General features: G+C 43.7%; 2 protein-coding genes across 4 annotated transcripts; one reads left to right on the forward strand and one right to left on the reverse strand.

The window, feature by feature from the left end:
* Positions 1–287: 287 nt before the first annotated feature.
* Positions 288–9,795, reverse strand: taf13 (TATA-box binding protein associated factor 13). Of its 2 annotated transcripts, none has more exons than XM_033969663.2 (4): positions 9,752–9,795; positions 8,624–8,734; positions 5,732–5,873; positions 288–722 (listed from the first exon to the last, which is right to left on the reverse strand). In XM_033969663.2, the coding sequence occupies exons 2-4, from the start codon at positions 8,731–8,733 to the stop codon at positions 600–602; spliced, it is 375 nt and encodes a 124-aa protein (XP_033825554.1). In that variant the 5' UTR covers position 8,734; positions 9,752–9,795; the 3' UTR covers positions 288–599. The 2 variants fall into 2 exon arrangements, with proteins under 2 accessions (XP_033825554.1, XP_055079248.1); XM_055223273.1 differs by lacking the exon at positions 9,752–9,795 and adding an exon at positions 9,115–9,133 and having other exon boundaries at positions 484–722.
* Positions 9,796–10,871: 1,076 nt separating this feature from the next.
* slc35c2 (solute carrier family 35 member C2) lies at positions 10,872–17,394 on the forward strand. 2 transcript variants are annotated; one of them, XM_055223113.1, is made up of 10 exons: positions 10,872–11,233; positions 11,538–11,771; positions 12,136–12,286; positions 13,607–13,670; positions 14,095–14,167; positions 14,771–14,939; positions 15,337–15,420; positions 15,535–15,710; positions 15,925–16,054; positions 16,128–17,394. In XM_055223113.1, exons 2-10 carry the CDS (start codon positions 11,661–11,663, stop codon positions 16,265–16,267), a joined length of 1,098 nt encoding a protein of 365 aa, XP_055079088.1. In that variant the 5' UTR covers positions 10,872–11,233; positions 11,538–11,660; the 3' UTR covers positions 16,268–17,394. The 2 variants fall into 2 exon arrangements, with proteins under 2 accessions (XP_055079088.1, XP_055079089.1); XM_055223114.1 differs by having other exon boundaries at positions 10,872–11,771.
* Positions 17,395–17,712: the final 318 nt, after the last annotated feature.

Raw genomic sequence — 17,712 nt, forward strand, 5'->3', positions numbered from 1 at the left:
GCTTGCCCAAGGACACAGTAGCAGCATTCTTCTGTGGAAGTTGGAATCGCACCAGCAACCTGTTTGGTCAGTGGATCTGACTGCTCGACCAATGATGTTTATGTTAACAGTGGGATTCAAACTAAAAACGTTCAGATCCGTGGGCAAACATTCTACCAACTGAGTCACTGTCACCCTTGTAACACCAATTTTGACTCTTAATACTTGGCAAAAAGTAACATTGAACGTAACTCATCTCTAGACAATTTCAGTTTATCTTAACAGAATCATGGACAGAATCATGAACAGAATGGTGCTTTATTTGTAGAGCGTAATGTCGACCTAATACTGTTTATTTGTTATACCGGACGAGCTCAAATTAAACCAGACGAGCTCAAAACGACAGGTCACTTTGAAAAGCCAAGTGTACAAGAACATAAGACACATAACATATAAAACACAAGAGTAATTATCAACATTGTAATGTATAAAAAAACATTTAATCAGACTTAAAATATGATACAGCGCAGATTATTAAATGAGCAAAACAGAAGCACAACTCCTCAAGACCTCTTCACGACCTCCTCACGCCCTTTGCCCTCCTGCTGACCTCTGACCCCCTATGACCCGTAGTTGGCTTCATCGAAGGCTTTCCTCGCCCTCTTCAGTTCCTCGTTCATCGTCAGCAGATCCTTCACTCGGGCAAACTTCCGTGGGTCTTTACGGATCAGGAAAACTATGTCCTGGAAAAACACCTGACTTTAGGAACCTAAGACATGATCAAAGTGACGTAAGAACACAAGACTTTAGGAACCTGAGACATGCTCAAAATGACGTAAAAACGCAGGATTTAGGTTCCTTAAGTCATGTGTTTTTTATATCCCTACGATCACGTCTCAAGATCTCTGAGACGTGATCGTAGTGATGTAAAAAAAAAAAAAATCAGGAGCGAGGCTGTTGAAGGTAATGCCCTTTCCTGCTCACACCAGAGGACTTTGCATCAGCAGCTCTTGAGGTCAGCACACAGTGGGTATGGAAAGTAATCAGACCCATTAGCCATTTGCTAAAATCATTTAAGTTCATTTTTTTTCCTCATTAATGTACAAACAGCACCCCCATGTTGACAGAGAAACACAAATTGTTGACATTTTTGCAGAATTATTAAAAAAAAACCCTGAAATATCACACGACAATAAGTATTCAGACCCTTTGCTCAGTATTTAGTAGAAGCACCCTTTTGAGCTAATACAACCAATGAGTCTTTTTAGGAATGATGCAACAAGTTTTTCACACCTGGATTTGGGGATCCTCTGCCATTCCTCCTTGCAGATCCTCTCCAGTTCTGTCAGGTTGGATGGTGAACGTTGGTGGACAGCCATTTTCAGGTCTCTCCAGAGATGATCAATTGGGTTTAAATCAGAGCTCTGGCTGGGCCATTCAAGAACAGTCACAGAGTTGTCCTGAAGCCACTCCTTTGTTATTTTAGCTGTGTGCTTAGGGCCATTGTCTTGTTGGAAGATGAACCTTCGACCTAGTCTGAGGCCCTGAGCACTCTGGAGAAGGTTTTCGTCCAGGATATCCCTGTACTTGGCTGCATTCATTTTTCCTTCGATTGCCGTCGTCCTATCCGTGCAGGTGAAAAATACCCCCACAGCATGATGCTGCCACCACCATGTTTCACTGTTGGGAGTGTCTTGGACTGGTGATGAGCAGTGCCTGGTTTTCTCCACACAGAAAACTAGGCACTGCTCATCTTATTACTCACCATCTTGGAGTCCTTCAGGTGTTTTTTAGCAAACTCCATGTGGGCTTTCATGTGTCTTGCACTGAGGTGAGGCTTCCATCGGGCCACTCTGCCATAAAGCTCTGACTGGTGGAGGGCTGCAGTGATGGTTGACTTTCTAGAACAGGGGTCAGCAACCTTTAACACGCAAAGAGCCATTTGGATCCACTTTCCACGTAAAATAAAACACTGGGAGCCGCAAATACTTTATGACATCTAAAATGAAGATAACATCCATCCATCCATTTTCTTCCGCTTATCCGGGGCCGGGTCGCGGGGGCAGCAGTCTAAGCAGGGACTCCCAGACTTCCCTCACCCCGGACACGTCCTCTAGCTCCTCCGGTGGGACCCCAAGGCGTTCCCAGGCCAGCCGAGAGACATAGTCCCTCCAGCGTGTCCTGGGTCTTCCCCGGGGCCTCCTCCCGGTGGGACATGCCCAGAACACCTCCCTAGGGAGGCGTCCAGGAGGCATCCTGAGCAGATGCCCGAGCCACCTCAGCTGGTTCCTCTCAACGTGTAGGAGCAGCGGCTCTACTCCGAGCTCCTCCCGTGTGACCGAGCTCCTCACCCTATCCCTAAGGGTGCGCCTGGCCACTCTGCGGAGGAAACCCATTTCAGCCGCTTGTATCCGCGATCTTGTCCTTTCGGTCATTACCCAGAGCTCATGACCATAGGTGAGGGTAGGAACGTAGATTGACCGGTAAATCGAGAGCTTCGCCTTCCGGCTCAGCTCCTTCTTTACCACAACGGACCGATACAGCGATCGCATCACTGCAGACGCTGCACCGATCCGCCTGTCAATCTCCCGCTCCATCCTTCCCTCACTCGTGAACAAGACCCCAAGATACTTGAACTCCTCCACTTGGGGCAGAGACTCACCACCCACCCGGAGAGAGCAAACCACCTTTTTCCGGTCGAGAACCATGACCTCGGATTTGGAGGAGCCGATTCTCATCCCAGCCGCTTCACACTCGGCTGCAAATCGCCCCAGTGCCTGCTGGAGGTCCTGGCTCGAAGAAGCCATCAGGACAACATCATCTGCAAACAGCAGAGATGAAATCCTGTGGTTCCCAAACCAGACCCCCTCCGGCCCCTGGCTGCGCCTAGAAATTCTGTCCATAAATATAATGAACAGAACCGGTGACAAAGGGCAGCCCTGGTGGAGTCCAACATGCACCGGGAACAGGTCTGACTTACTGCCGGCAATGAACACAGCTCCTGCTCCGGTCATACAGGGACCGGACAGCCCTTAGCAAAGAGCCCCGGACCCCATACTCCCAGAGCACCCCCCAAAGGACACCACGAGGGACACGGTCGAATGCCTTCTCCAGATCCACAAAACACATGTGGACTGGTTGGGCATACTCCCATGAGCCCTCGAGGACCCGATGAAGAGTATAGAGCTGGTCCAGTGTTCCACGACCAGGACGAAAACCACACTGCTCCTCCTGAATCCGAGGTTCGACTATCGGTCGGATTCTCCTCTCCAGTACCCTGGAATAGACCTTACCGGGAAGGCTGAGGAGTGTGATTCCCCTGTAATTGGAACACACCCTCCGGTCCCCCTTCTTATACAGAGGGACCACCACCCCGGTCTGCCATTCCACAGCCACTGTCCCCGACCACCACGCGATGTTGCAGAGACGTGTCAGCCAAGACAGCCCCACAACATCCAGAGACTTGAGGTACTCAGGACGGATCTCGTCCACCCCCGGAGCCTTGCCACCGAGGAGCTTGCCAACCACCTCAGTAACTTGAGCCAGGGTGATGGATGAGTCCGCCTCTGGGTCCCCAGTTTCTGCTTCCTCCTCGGAAGACGTGGCAGTGGGATTGAAGAGATCCTCAAAGTAATCCTTCCACCGCCCGACAACATCCCCAGTCGAGGTCAGCAGCTCTCCACCCGCACTGTAAACAGTGTTGGTGAAGCACTGCTTCCCCCTCCGGGGGAAGGCGTCGGATGGTTTGCCAGAATCTCTTTGAGGCCGTCCGATAGTCCTCCTCCATGGCCTCCCCGAACTCCTCCCAACCCCGAGTTTTTGCCTCTGTGACTGCCCGAGCCGCGGCACGCTTGGCCCGCCGGTACTCATCAGCTGCCTCAGGAGTCCCACGAGCCAACAAGGCTCGATAGGACTCCTTCTTCAGCTTGACGGCATCCCTTACTTCCGGTGTCCACCACCGGGTTCGGGGATTGCCGCCGCGACAAGCACCACAGACCTTACGACCACAGCTACGAGCAGCCGCATCGACAATAGAGGTGGAGAACATGGCCCACTCGGAGTCCATGTCTCCAACCTCCCCCGGGATCAGGGAGAAGCTCTCCCGGAGGTGGGAGTTGAAGACCCCCCTGACAGAGGGCTCCGCCAGACGTTCCCAGCAGACCCTCACAATGCGCTTGGGCCTGCCAGGTCTGTCTGGCTTCCTCCTCCGCCAGCGGATCCAACTCACCACCAGGTGGTGATCAGTTGACAGCTCAGCCCCTCTCTTCACGCGAGTGTCCAAGACAAGCGGTCGGAGGTCAGATGACACGACAACAAAGTCGATCATCGACCTCCGACCTAGAGTGTCCTGGTGCCACGTGCACCGATGGACACCCTTGTGCTCGAACATGGTGTTTGTTATGGACAAGCTGTGACTAGCACAGAAGTCTAATAACAAAACACCGCTCGGGTTCAGATCGGGGAGGCCGTTCCTCCCAATCACGTCCCTCCAAGTGTCACTGTCGTTACCCACATGGGCGTTGAAGTCCCCCAGGAGAACAACTTGAGAGGGGTTGGACTCTCCATGAAGATAACACTGTATAATAATAATAATGTGACGGAATAACGGACAAGCCTTCTACACGTGGTAGATAAATATGCCAAAAATAAGTTAAGTGCATAAAAAATACAACCCACCAAATCGCTGCATCAGACGGAGCCCTGCGCTAGTTATGTGATTATGTCTACTCTGCTCAGCAGTTTCTTTCAAAAAAACGTAGGCGTATCGTTTAATCCCAGGTGCTTATTCTCCATGTGCCAAAGCAGTTTTGAAGGTTTCATTGCCTCATTTGCTTTTCCCGCATATTACACAGAGCGGACTCTGCACGTGAGAGTCACCTGTAGCGACAAACCCAGATTTTAAGTAGGCATTGTCTGTTAAATTGATCTTTCTTTTTCTTAGAGGTCGTAGGCTCCTCTTCTAGCTCCTCAGTTGTCCTTTTCCCCTTTGTTAAAAAGCTCTCCAAAGACTTTTGTTTTGGCTCATTTTCACTCACTTGTGGCTCTACTTTTGGGCGATGTGCCTGATGCGTTATACATGATACATCATCGTGGAGACAAGAGCAGATAATAAACTTGCTACTACATCAAATAGATTTCTGTGGCGATTTCCAGCAGGATTTTCATGATACATCAGGTATCATAGTCATTATTCATTCATTTCCACACTTGGTGATGGTAAGCTACTATTGTAGCCACAGCTGCCCTGGGGCAGACTGAGGGTGAGATATGAGGGTCACAGCAAAGGGTCTGAATACTTATGGCCGGGTGATATTTCAGTTTTTCTTTTTTAATAAATCTGCAAAAAATGTCAACAATTTTGTGTTTCTCTGTTGATATGGAGTGCTGTGTGTACATTAATGAGAAAAAAAAGAACTTTTTAGCAAATGACTGCGATAGAAGAAAGAGTGAAAAAATATCGGGGGTGTGAATACTTCCTGTACCCACTGTAAGTCTGCTGTGTTCTGTCTACATCTAATTATAGTCTTTAATTGTCAGAGGATCAGAAAGTGTGTGTAGCATGCTAGTTCTGGTTAGCTTTACAGTGACAGCAAAACTCCGCTCTGGTCTGTGAGTTGTGAAAAGTGCTTATAAACTCATCATGGTGAGTCATTAGGATGCTTTGATGCATCTGCCTGCACTCCATCTGAACTCACATCGCCTGAACTCACCTCGGCACCCACCTCCACCTGGATTCTGCCCTGGCACTCACCTCCACCTGGACTCGGCCCTGGCGTCCGATGGACATGGCCTTGTGGGTCATTTCTGTGATGAACTCGATGACGAGGTCCTCCAGGATGTCCACAGACTCAGTGTATGGATTCTGATCGTCTCCAAAGCCATACATCATACAGCTGCAACATGAGAAGAAGAGGAATGAGGGGAAATATAAAACAAAAATGCTAATGTTTATGTGGTTTATCTTAATGATTTATTTGACTTTATACATTTTTACTACCCTTAATTAAAACGTTCTGTATCACACAAACTGACTCTTGTAGCTTTAAGTCATGTTCTAATGCTGTTCCCTCCTCAAAAACAGACCTGGAGTTGTGTTTTGTTTCATTCACACCTTTTTGAGTAACAATTTATTATTAGTCTGTCTACATCTCTAAAGCTCAAAATGCTCTGTTCCACCTTGTGATGTCAATTGGTAATTTTCAAGTTACAGCTCCTTTACCTTCAGTTCAGTAGAGATTGAATATTCCAAGTCTGAAATGAGCCAAATGATTCCATATGACATCATAAGGTGGAACAGAGTGTTTTCAGGTTGAGAGAACTCAGCCTCAAATATGCAGGTTTTGTAACCCTATCTCCAGGTATGTTTGTGATGAGGCAACAACATCAGAACATGCACAGGTCATTCAAATGGTCAAATATAAAGCGGTCATGACCTTTGAAAGCACCAAACTGAGTCATTACTGATTTGACCCTTTTGTCTAAATGTCCCGTTCACTGTTTGGATTCCATGTTCGTGTTATATAAGATTCTGTGCCCATTCTCTCCCTTTAACATGACCAGTCACTCTAATACAGGGGTGGACAAACTTTTTGACACACAAGCCACATTGGGTTCTAAAATTTGACAGAGGTGCCAAGATATGTATATATATAGATATATATATATATATATATATATATATATATATATATATATATATATATATACACACACACATATAAATATACATATATACACATAGATATACACACACAACTGATGTCTTTTGATTGCTAACAAAAATGCAAATAAATGTATGTACACCATTGTAGTTATTTATATTTTAATTACATTAATGTTATATCGGTAACACTTTAAAATACGGTCCGGGACTTACGGTGGTAGTTAGTAGATACTTGACTAGTAGTTACGGTGGTACTTACAGTGGTAGTTTGTGGTACTTACAGTGGTACTTATAGTGGTACTTACAGTGGTACTTATAGTGGTACTTACAGTGGTAGTTTGTGGTACTTACAGCGGTACTTATAGTGGTACTTACAGTGGTACTTACAGTGGTACTTACAGTGGTACTTACAGTGGTACCAGAAGTGATACTTAGACTAATAACTACTGGTACTAGTACTGGTACTTACTGCAAAATCATATGAAGTGAATGGTATTAAAGAATATGGTGTTATTAGGCATATGAATCTTTGATTTCATTATACGTTCATAGAAAATACACAAGACAAAACACTGTGAAAACACAAACACTTTATTATGACAAATTTCACATTAATACGACAATCAGATTTAAAAGAAATTTCCAATAATGACAATAACAAATAAATGACACGTTTTAAATGAACATGACAGTGATACATACTGTAAAATATCAAAACTTTAACTGCTAGTTTAAAGCGAGACATTATGGTACTTGCACTATTAATTACTGGTACTTACTGTAGTTTATACTGGTAATTACTAGTACTTTCCGTGGTACTTACTGCTGTATGTACTGGTAATTACCATAATAGTTACTATGGTAATTACCAGTACATACAGCAGTAAGTACCACGGAAAGTACTAGTAATACTATTTATACTGGTAATTACTAGTACTTTCCGTGGTACTTACTGCTGTATGTACTGGTAATTACCATAATAGTTACTATGGTAATTACCAGAACATACAGCAGTAAGTACCACGGAAAGTACTAGTAATTTACCAGTATAAACTACAGTAAGTACCAGTAATTAATAGTGCAAGTACCATAATGTCTCGCTTTAAAATAGCAGTTAAAGTATTGATATTTTACAGTATGTATCACTGTCATGTTCATTTAAAACGTGTCATTTATTTGTTATTGTCATTATTGGAAATTTCTTTTAAATCTGATTGTCGTATTAATGTGAAATTTGTCATAATAAAGTGTTTGTGTTTTCACAGTGTTTTGTCTTGTGTATTTTCTATGAACGTATAATGAAATCAAAGATTCATATGCCTAATAACACCATATTCTTTAATACCATTCACTTCATATGATTTTGCAGTAAGTACCAGTACTAGTACCAGTAGTTATTAGTCTAAGTATCACTTCTGGTACCACTATAAGTACCACTGTAAGTACCACTGTAAGTACCACTATAAGTACCGCTGTAAGTACCACAAACTACCACTGTAAGTACCACTGTAAGTACCACTGTAAGTACCACTGTAAGTACCACTATAGGTACCACTGTAAGTACCACAAACTACCACTGTAAGTACCACCGTAACTACCAGTCAAGTATCTACTAACTACCACCGTAAGTACTGGTAAGTCCCGGACCGTATTTTAAAGTGTTACCGTTATATCTGATGTAATATATATATATATTACATTAGAGATTTGGCCTGTAACATGTAGCAAAGCATGATTATGCAAGGTTCATTGTACAAATTGTTTTATCAAATATATTAATTCAATTAATAATTAATGTATTAAATTTCAGTTAAATAAACAGCAGAAAAACTTTGAACAAGGTTTACCCTTACCTATTTTAATATAATTTGGTCACGTTCGGCAAGCCAGATTAATAAGCCCAAAGGGCCGTGTGTGACCCCCGGGCCATAGTTTGCCCATGTCTGCTCTAATAAAACAAGGACTTAATGAACCAAATACCGGAGCTCTTTGGAGAACAGTCGTTTGCGTCGGCCATGTCCAGACTCTACTCCTCCGTGTGCCTCCTCCGGTTCTTCTTCAAACCCCGGCTCCTCCTCTTCATCAGCCATACTGAACAGGAACAGTTAAAAACATGATTACAGAAGTGAAATGTCATATTCTGTAGAAATGGGCCCAACTAAATCCAGGCAAAAATAATCCAACTTCAAGAGAAAATTATCACATTGAAGAGCGAAAGAAGTCAGATGTCTATCATGAAAATGTGTGTGAACAAATAAAACTACAAACTCATCAAAGTCAAAGCAAAATTGTCACTTTCAAGTAAAAAAAAGTGTTTTCCTAGAGCAGCGGCGTCCACACTTTTCCACATAATAATAGTAATAATATTATATTATTATTGAAACATATTCAAAGCAGAAGGCCACAGATTCAGGGGGCAGAATTGGGGAACAGACCCCTGCAAAGATTAAAACCACATTTAGAACCAGTACTGAAGTGTCTTGGATGAGCAGCCAAACGTCTTCAGTAATACAACTTCTTGTCCAGTTGACAGATTTTACTGTGACTTTTACTGTAGATCAGATCTGGAAGACTGCGGGATTAAACAGACAACCACATTTATAGTAAATTTAGTCTAAAGTTCTCACGGTATTGACGCTTTTATGAGACTAGAAAACGCGTGAATGTTTCAGTTTTCTGCTAAAACAAACCAAACTCGCCTGGCTTGTTTGGGCTTATATTGTACTGCTGTAGCCCTCTGTCCCATGCACAGACTGTATATAAACAGTCTTTATATCGTCTATAGACTGTATAAACACAGTCTTTATAGCGTCTATGGTCCCAATGCGCATGGCTCCGATGAGAGACGGTAAAGAATCATCTTATTGTATCTTAAAGTCGAACTAATCCCAGACTAAATAGCGTAAAGTCTGGGCTAAACTCGTTTTCAGAGACTACAGTGAGGGACAGACCCTAAATTAAAACCAAAACGGGCTGAAATTTAGTTAAGTTTATTCAAAGCATTCCACTACAGCTCTGTCAGTTTTTGCTCTGTGTGCTCTTACGAGCCTAAAATGTTCCTAGATGTTGTATAAATGTGAGTTGCTGCTCAAACAGCTCAAGTCTCACCTGCTCTTTTTTGCGAGTAATCAAATAGTTCACTTCCGGTCTGAGCTACACGACCCGGAAGTGCTCCACACAAATAAACACTGTCCCCATGGTCAGCTGACAGTACAGAATCAGAAGACTTTATTGCCATCGTTTGTGAACACGCTTCACAAACTAAGAACTTACGTCGGTGATCAAGTGCAACATAAAACACACTGAATAAATACAAATACAAATAAGGGCATGCACGAAGTTAAAAAGATATGCTTAAAAAAATAAAATAAAATACTTATAGGTAGAAAATATATACAACAGCAGCATCAGAACAACAATGCAAACATGACTTATTAAAGTGACCGGTATTATAAAGTGTCCAGTTTTGTGCAAATATTATAAAGTATTTTAATTGTACTTAAATCTGTTGAGTTGTGCAAATGATTATGAAATGATTTTATCTGCACTCTCAAAGTTAATTGTATCAGGATTATTTAATTTGTTACTAGTTTATATTTCGATTTTAATGACTTTTTTATTCTGTAAAGCACTTTGAATTACTTTGTGTTCGACTTTACAGATAAACTTGCCTTTCCAAAAATGACAAAGAAACTGCTCCGGACAGATAAAACGGGAAACTTCATCCTCGAGGCGTGGAACACGTGACTTTAATAATGACTTCAGTGACGTTTGTGAGTTTAGACAAGATAAAAAGTCAAACTGATTAAAACGCTGTGGCTGTAGGGGGCGCTACAGAGGCACACGTATCTGCTGAACGAACTAAACCCAGGCATTTCGACCGAATCGGTTTACAACTAATAAATTGGGAATATTTTAACAAAACTGAAAATGAATATTAGCTTAAGTGTCTTTTAAACTGCAAAGTTGTAGTTTAAACTGAATAAGATTATGATTTAAAATAAATCATAATTTGTATTAGTGTTAAATAATAAGTGACAGCAACCTCTGAATTTTCACAATTGCTTTCTCAAAAATAGACGAACCTTAATCTAAACAGGCAGTATTTGAAAACTGCATTTTAAAATGTATTTATTTATTTTAATTTTGTATTCAGCAGCTGATTGGATGCGAGTAAACCCCGCCCCGAGCGCAGAAGCGGCTTGGTGATACTTTTCTCGCTCGGTTCGTTGATTTTTAGGGTTTTAAAACTCAGAATCACCTTAAACACCAAAACAACACGACAGAGGTTCGGAGAGAGGCTCAGAGGATAACAGCATGACAGTGGTAGACAGGCTCGGAGGACGCGGCGGAAACGGGAGGTACCAGAACGGAAGGGAAAGTCGGAGGTGAAGCAGCAGGTAAAAGTGACACTTACAGGCGCAGAAACCTGCTGCTCTGCGGGGACAAGAGAAGACTGAAGCCGGGGACAAGAGGAGACTGAAGCCGGGGACAAGAGAAGACTGAAGCCGGGGACAAGAGAAGATTGAAGCCGGGGACAAGAGAAGATTGAAGCCGGGGACAAGAGAAGATTGAAGCCGCCGGGCAGAGGTGCTCGTCCCTGGGGAGAGGACAGACAGGCGGACAAGTCACTCTCCTGGAGAGTCTGAGACATCATCAGGATCTCTGAATGAATGAGTGCATGCAAGGACTAAACCAGGACTAAACCAGGACTAAACCAGGACTAAACCAGGACTAAACCAGGACTAAACCAGGACTAAACCAGGACTAAACCAGGACTAAACCAGGACTAAACCAGGACTAAACCAGGACTATACTTACCACCTTACTACTTACTATACCACCTCTATTCTAAAATGAAATCAAAGTAAACAAAGACTCTTTTTTTCCACAGTAAACTTTGGCCTGGATGCTTTTAAACCCAGAAAAAACCAGGTCTAAACTGGGTCCAGACCTGGACTAAACCCAGACTCCACAGGGCAGTGGCAGAGTGGTTAGCTTCGGAGGTCCTGGATGGATGGCGTTTCCCGTGCATTACCTGTGGCGTGCGTTGCGCACGCTGGGGCTAGTGCTGCTTTATTACATCTTCTCCATCGGCATCACCTTTTACAACAAATGGCTCATGAAGGTACATCAGATGCTCTTCCATGCTCTCCATGTGTGTCAGATGCTCAATTCTCCTCCTGTTTATCCCCTCTCTCCTCTTTCTTGTAAAGTTTCCATTACCCTCTCTTCATGACTCTGGTGCATCTGTCCATCATGTGACAGATGCTCTCCCTGTGTCTTAGATTGTATCAGATTCTGTCTCTCTCACCCTTACCTCCCTCTCTCTCTCACCTCTCTCTCTCATAGGACTTTCATTACCCTCTTTTTATGACCCTGGTGTATCTGTCCATCATGTGTCAGATGCCCTCCCTGTGTCTTAGATTGTATCAGATTCTCTCTCTCTCTCACCATTACCTCCCTCTCTCTCTCACCTCTCTCTCTCATAGGACTTTCATTACCCTCTCTTCATGACCCTGGTGCATCTGTCCATCATCTTTGTTCTGTCAGCATTGACGCGCAGAGTCCTTCTGTATGCTACTGGGAAACCCCGCGTGGTGCTGGGCTGGAGAGACTACCTGTGCAAGGCTGCGCCCACAGGTACGCAAGGAGGGGGTTAAAGGGTTAGAGCCATGTCTGTAAAGAGCTCTCAGGGCTACAGGATTTTCGAAAGTATCAAAAATTTGACACAAATCGATCTCACAGTGTGGTCACAATATTAAAATTCTACTAATAAATTACTATTTTGATATCAATCCTGATACCGCGATGATGGTGATAATAATAAAAACACTCTTTCTTTAGACACTGATGTTCCACATTAAATGTTGGTACTTTGTGTTCTCTTCCCATGCGTCCTTATATCTGTGTAATCCCTCAGTGTCCAGTAGGCTCCATAGTGGTCATGGGTGTGTGTGTGTGTGTGTGTGTGTGTGTATGCTAGAGTATGTGTCCTATATTCAACATTATCTTTTTTAGTATCGACACCTGTTTAAAATGAGTATCTAGTTTCAATGCTAGTTCTATTATCGATTAGGATCAGATTCTTGCTATTTGACATCCCCAACTCAGTGATGTGACTGTTAATAAGAATCATTAAGACACAGATTGATCAAAGGAAATACATTCTGTCCCTTTTTTCTGTTTTTAGCTGAATTCTTGTTTTTTTTTTTAGACGTTTGGACTTTTCCACAACTCATCGTGTCTTATCGGCTGGAGGCCAGAGTCCACACTGACACAGCTGTAGTTCAGTTCAGACCTAGAGTTTGTGTGGAAGGTGTATGTTTTAGATTATAATCATGTAAATCTCTTAATATTGAGTAAATCAGGCATTATTTAATTTCATTTATTTGCCCCAAAAAACTAAATATCTTATCTACATTGAGTAGCACCTTGTGGGACATGTTTAGACAGGGCTCTTTGGAGAGGGCTTCTTTTAGCTCGAAAATATTTAAGTAGCCCTCTGTGGTATGAACTCTCAAAAATGCATATAGAAAATAGAGATAAATACTTGGACGTTTAGATCTCCAGCAGGGGATAATATTTAGTTTCCATTTGCATAAAACTTTATTTACACACTCCAGTCCAGGGGGGCGGTGTAAAGATGTGACTAGACTGCTCTCTGATCCAGTTTGTAGTAAAACAAGGTTATGGATGGGTTTGTACTAAACTCAAATGAGATCATTTGGGTAAAATTACCATGAATGATGCTGATACCAATAAACATATTTTTACAGTGCCCCCTCTGGATTGGAGTGTTTAAATAAAGCTTTATGCAGATGGAAACTAAATTTCGGCCAACCAATATAACCGTCGATCTTTAGTTCAAGCCCCACTGTGGGACATATCCTCACATTAGAACAGGGATAAAGCCCAACAATGGGACATTACTCTTCTCATTCTTTATCCTCTGTGCTTCAGCGGTTGCCACGGCGCTGGACATTGGCCTGTCCAACTGGAGCTTCCTCTTCATCACCATCAGTTTGTATGTTTACTTTATAATATCACAGAACAATCAGTCTGGACCATCACAGTGTTTCTCAAACTATTTAAACCAAGTTACACCTAAAATGACATCTGACTTGCTGAGTACCGCCGGGTCTAAGCCGGGTCTAAGCCGGGTCTAAGCCGGGTCTAAGCCGGGTCTAAGCCGGGTCTAAGCCGGGTCTAAGCCGGGTCTAAGCCGGGTCTAAGCCGGGTCTAAGCCGGGTCTAAGCCGGGTCTAAGCCGCACCACAGTTTGAGAAGTACTGTTCTATTACACTTGACACTCATGTACTGTCTGCATGTGAGCCATAGGGGGCAGTACTGACAGTGTAGTGTTTGTGCCTGAGCCGTAGGGGGTAGTATGGACCCTGTAGTGTCTGCGCGTGAGCCATCGGGGGCAGTACTGACTCTGTGTCTCTGCAGGTACACTATGACCAAGTCCTCCGCGGTGCTCTTCATCCTCCTCTTCTCTCTCCTCTTCAAACTCGAGGAACCCGTGAGTTACACATTTCACATTATATTTATTTTATTTAGGATGGTTTGTCAGGGTAACCTCCAGCTGGGTACTCCCAGGTTTCTGATAGAGTTCCACTGCTCCTGACGAGGAGGATGGGTCAAATTCAGCTTTAACCCAGAGACACCGAAGAATGGGTCACATTTCCTTCAGGGACATCACACCTGAAGTCCCTCTAACTGTCTCTGGTCTTCTTCGTCATGGTCCTCCTCACCGCCTCTGGCTTCTCTGGCTCCTCTGGCTCTTCTTGATGTGATGATGTGGTCTTGTTTCTCCTCAGAATCTGTTCCACTTACTTCTGGTCCTCCTCATCTCCTCTATTTGCTTTGGCTCCTCTGGCTCCTCCTCATCTCCTCTGGCTCCTCCGGCTCTTCTTAATGTGATGACCTTGTCTTGTTTCTCCTCAGAATCTGTTCCTGTTCCTCAAGGTCCTCCTCATGTCTACTGGCTCTTGGGGGTTTTCTTTATGTGATGACCTAGTCTTGTTTTTCCTCAGAATCCGTTCCTCCTCCTCGTGGTCCTCCTCATGTCTTCTGGCTCTTCTGGGTCTTCTTTATGTGTTGACCTGGTCTTGTTTTTCCCCAGAATCCGTTCCTCCTCCTCGTGGTCCTCCTCATCTCTGTGGGCCTCTTCATGTTCACGTATAAGTCGACTCAGTTTAACCTGGAGGGGTTCCTCATGGTGCTTTTGGCCTCGTTCATAGGGGGGATCCGCTGGACCCTCACCCAGCTGCTCATGCAGAAGGCCGAGCTCGGTGAGAGACACAGCACACTGGACATATCTCCCCACCTGACGTTGCTAACACCCTAGCCGCCACGTTCTAAACAGGAAGTGAGCCTGGACACATTCAGCTCCATTGCCTCTGGCTCCAATTCACTTTCTGTGTAAAAACTGTGGCCCCTCTCTCTGTAACTGCTTCTGTCAGACTTGTCATTTTGGTCTTAAAATATTTGTATTAACCCGCTCTACATGATCCTGGGGTTTTTATTTCACTATTTTGTCCCAAATAAAGATATGAACATTAATAACAGACAAATCACGCACCTTCTTTCCCCGAGGCCACTTCCATTAGCATTAGCAAGTTTGATTTACAGCGAAAATTGTGGTATTAATTAACACTATAATAATTGACTGATTGATTCTGTGTTCAGGGCTGCAGAACCCAATCGACGCCATGTTCCACCTGCAGCCAATCATGTTCCTCGGACTGTTCCCTCTGTTCTTGTTCAACGAAGGTCTGACCCTGAATCAATTCTTTTATTTAAGGCAGTGGAACAGGATTTTTACTTTGGACCATATTTTAAATATCTTTTCTCTCCCTTTCTCTCTCTCTTCCCTCCTCCCTCCAGCTGTGAGCCTAAGCAGTTCGTCACGGCTGTTCCGGGTGACTCACCTCTCCCCCCTGCTCTCCTCCCTCCTCTCCCTCTCTGTGGGGGGGGTTCTTGCCTTCGGTCTGGGTTTCTCAGAGTTCCTGCTGGTTTCTCGGACGTCCAGCCTCACACTCTCCATCTCAGGGATCTTTAAGGTGACCCCATGTGACCCCACGTGACCCCACAACCTCCATCTGAAAACAGAATAATACACTTTGTAGAATGCTGTACTGTGTTCATGTGACATCCCCACATCCTAAAGTGTGTTTACATGCATATATATATATATAAATAAAATGGTCTGCTGTGTGTGTCTGTAGTGTCTGTATAACACATATAACACAGATGTACTGTATTGTGTTTGTACAGGAGGTCTGCACTCTGCTGTTGGCAGCACGGCTCATGGGAGACCAGATGAGTTCTGTGAACTGGCTCGGCTTCGCTGTTTGTCTCAGTGGTATCTCTCTGCACGTTGCTCTCAAGGTTTACTACTCCAAAAGTGAGTTATAAATATTATAATATATAATATAATAACTCCATAAGATTTACCCCCCCCTTTCTCTCCCTCTCAGATAAAGGAGTGTCAGTGCGACAGTTGAGCAGCAGGAGCCCAGAGCTGGAGCTGCCTCTGCTGCAGAGCGGAGAACAAACCAACCAACTGGACTGTGAGGAAGACTACACCGACAGAGAGGAAGAGATCATCACACACTGACGAAGAGGAGGAGAGAGAGGGGGAGGGAGGGAATGAAGAAGAGAGTCAGCTACAACACTAACAACTATAGTGTGGTGGAGAGAGAGAATAAAGGGGTAATGCTTTAAAGAGGAGAAAGAAAGAATAAGGCTTTATTGAGGAGGACAGAGGGAGGAAGAGCCGGTACTATGAGTGTGTGTCTCTCTCTGTTGGTGACAGTGGGAAGTGATCCGAAGTCTGCACAAACTCAGAAGATTTTCACTTTGAGCTCGATTTTAAATCCCAGACTGGAACTGAACTTCACTGGGTCCCTAGCCGGGTCCCAACCTCTCCAACATAAAAGGGACACGAGTCTAACACCTGATCTAAAGTTCCTGTGCCTGATTTTTTATTTTTTTTAAAGGGAACTAGTTCAGTTTAAATGGATTGCAGTGGTCCAACATTAGTCCTCATTTATGTTACCTAGGACCAAACCAGGACTGAACCAGGACTGAACCAGGACTGAACCAGGACTGAACCAGGACTGAACCAGGACTGAACCCGGACCGAACCCGGACCGAACCCGGACCGAACCCGGACCGAACCCGGACCAAACCAGGACCGAACCCGGACCAAACCCGGACCAAACCAGGACCAAACCAGGACCAAACCAGGACCAAACCAGGACCAAACCAGGACCAAACCAGGACCAATCCATGACATTCCAGTGAAATTCCGATTCATTTTTCCCAGAGATTCTTAATAATTTACAAAACTCATAAAAGAGCTGCAAGAGTTCTGACAATCAAATTTTTACTTTGACAACTGTCGGATATCAAGGAAGTCTATGATGTCACTGCATCAGATGCCCTCCATGTGTGTCAGGTGACCTACGAACCTTTAACTTTTATAGCTTTTACCACAGTTGTTTCTGTGAACCAACGGTCTCTCAGTTTGCAAGCCACTAGAGGGTTGCTGGTTCAAACCTAAACCAAAGTGTTTACTGTTTTGTGTCCCTGGGCAAGATACTTCACAGTCCAACCCCGCACTGCAAAAAGGAGGTCCATTTTGTGTGTGAAAGGGCATGTCACTTTGGACGGAAATAAAGGGTTTAATGTTTAAATATGTAAGAATAATGTCACAATGATGTCACTCACAGACATGTAAAAAAGGGGCTCTGTCTGAAAATGGAATTGATTAAGTACTGTTTAAAAATATATATATATATATATATATATATATATATATATATGTATATATATATATTTTTTTTTATTGTATTCATTAAAATCTGCATTTGAGCCATTTTAATGAGAACAGCTTAAATTATTTCAAATCAGTGGTTTTTTAAGAGTGCAAAATCACAACCTTACAAAACTGCTGATTTAAAGCTGCAATATATAACATTCCATTGTAAATAAGTGGCCTAGAATGTTCCACCATATGGCATTAAACATATCTATATTGCATTTATTCAAGCACAGATG

This window comes from Periophthalmus magnuspinnatus, chromosome 7 (genome assembly GCF_009829125.3).
Source record: "Periophthalmus magnuspinnatus isolate fPerMag1 chromosome 7, fPerMag1.2.pri, whole genome shotgun sequence".
Classification (NCBI taxonomy): domain Eukaryota; kingdom Metazoa; phylum Chordata; class Actinopteri; order Gobiiformes; family Gobiidae; genus Periophthalmus; species Periophthalmus magnuspinnatus.

Bases quoted from the DNA above. Each gene is read 5' to 3' on its own strand.
- taf13 (XM_033969663.2), bottom strand. From the start codon at position 8,733: ATGGCTGATGAAGAGGAGGAGCCGGGGTTTGAAGAAGAACCGGAGGAG. The intron at 5,874-8,623 runs GTATTTGGTTCA...CTCATGTTGCAG, and splicing joins CTGTTCTCCAAAGAGCTCCG to CTGTATGATGTATGGCTTTG. The intron at 723-5,731 runs GTGAGTGCCAGG...GTGTTTTTCCAG, and splicing joins AGGGCCGAGTCCAGGTGGAG to GACATAGTTTTCCTGATCCG.
- slc35c2 (XM_055223114.1), top strand. From the start codon at position 11,661: ATGGCGTTTCCCGTGCATTACCTGTGGCGTGCGTTGCGCACGCTGGGG. The intron at 13,671-14,094 runs GTATGTTTACTT...GTGTCTCTGCAG, and splicing joins CTCTTCATCACCATCAGTTT to GTACACTATGACCAAGTCCT. The intron at 16,055-16,127 runs GTGAGTTATAAA...TCTCCCTCTCAG, and splicing joins CAAGGTTTACTACTCCAAAA to ATAAAGGAGTGTCAGTGCGA.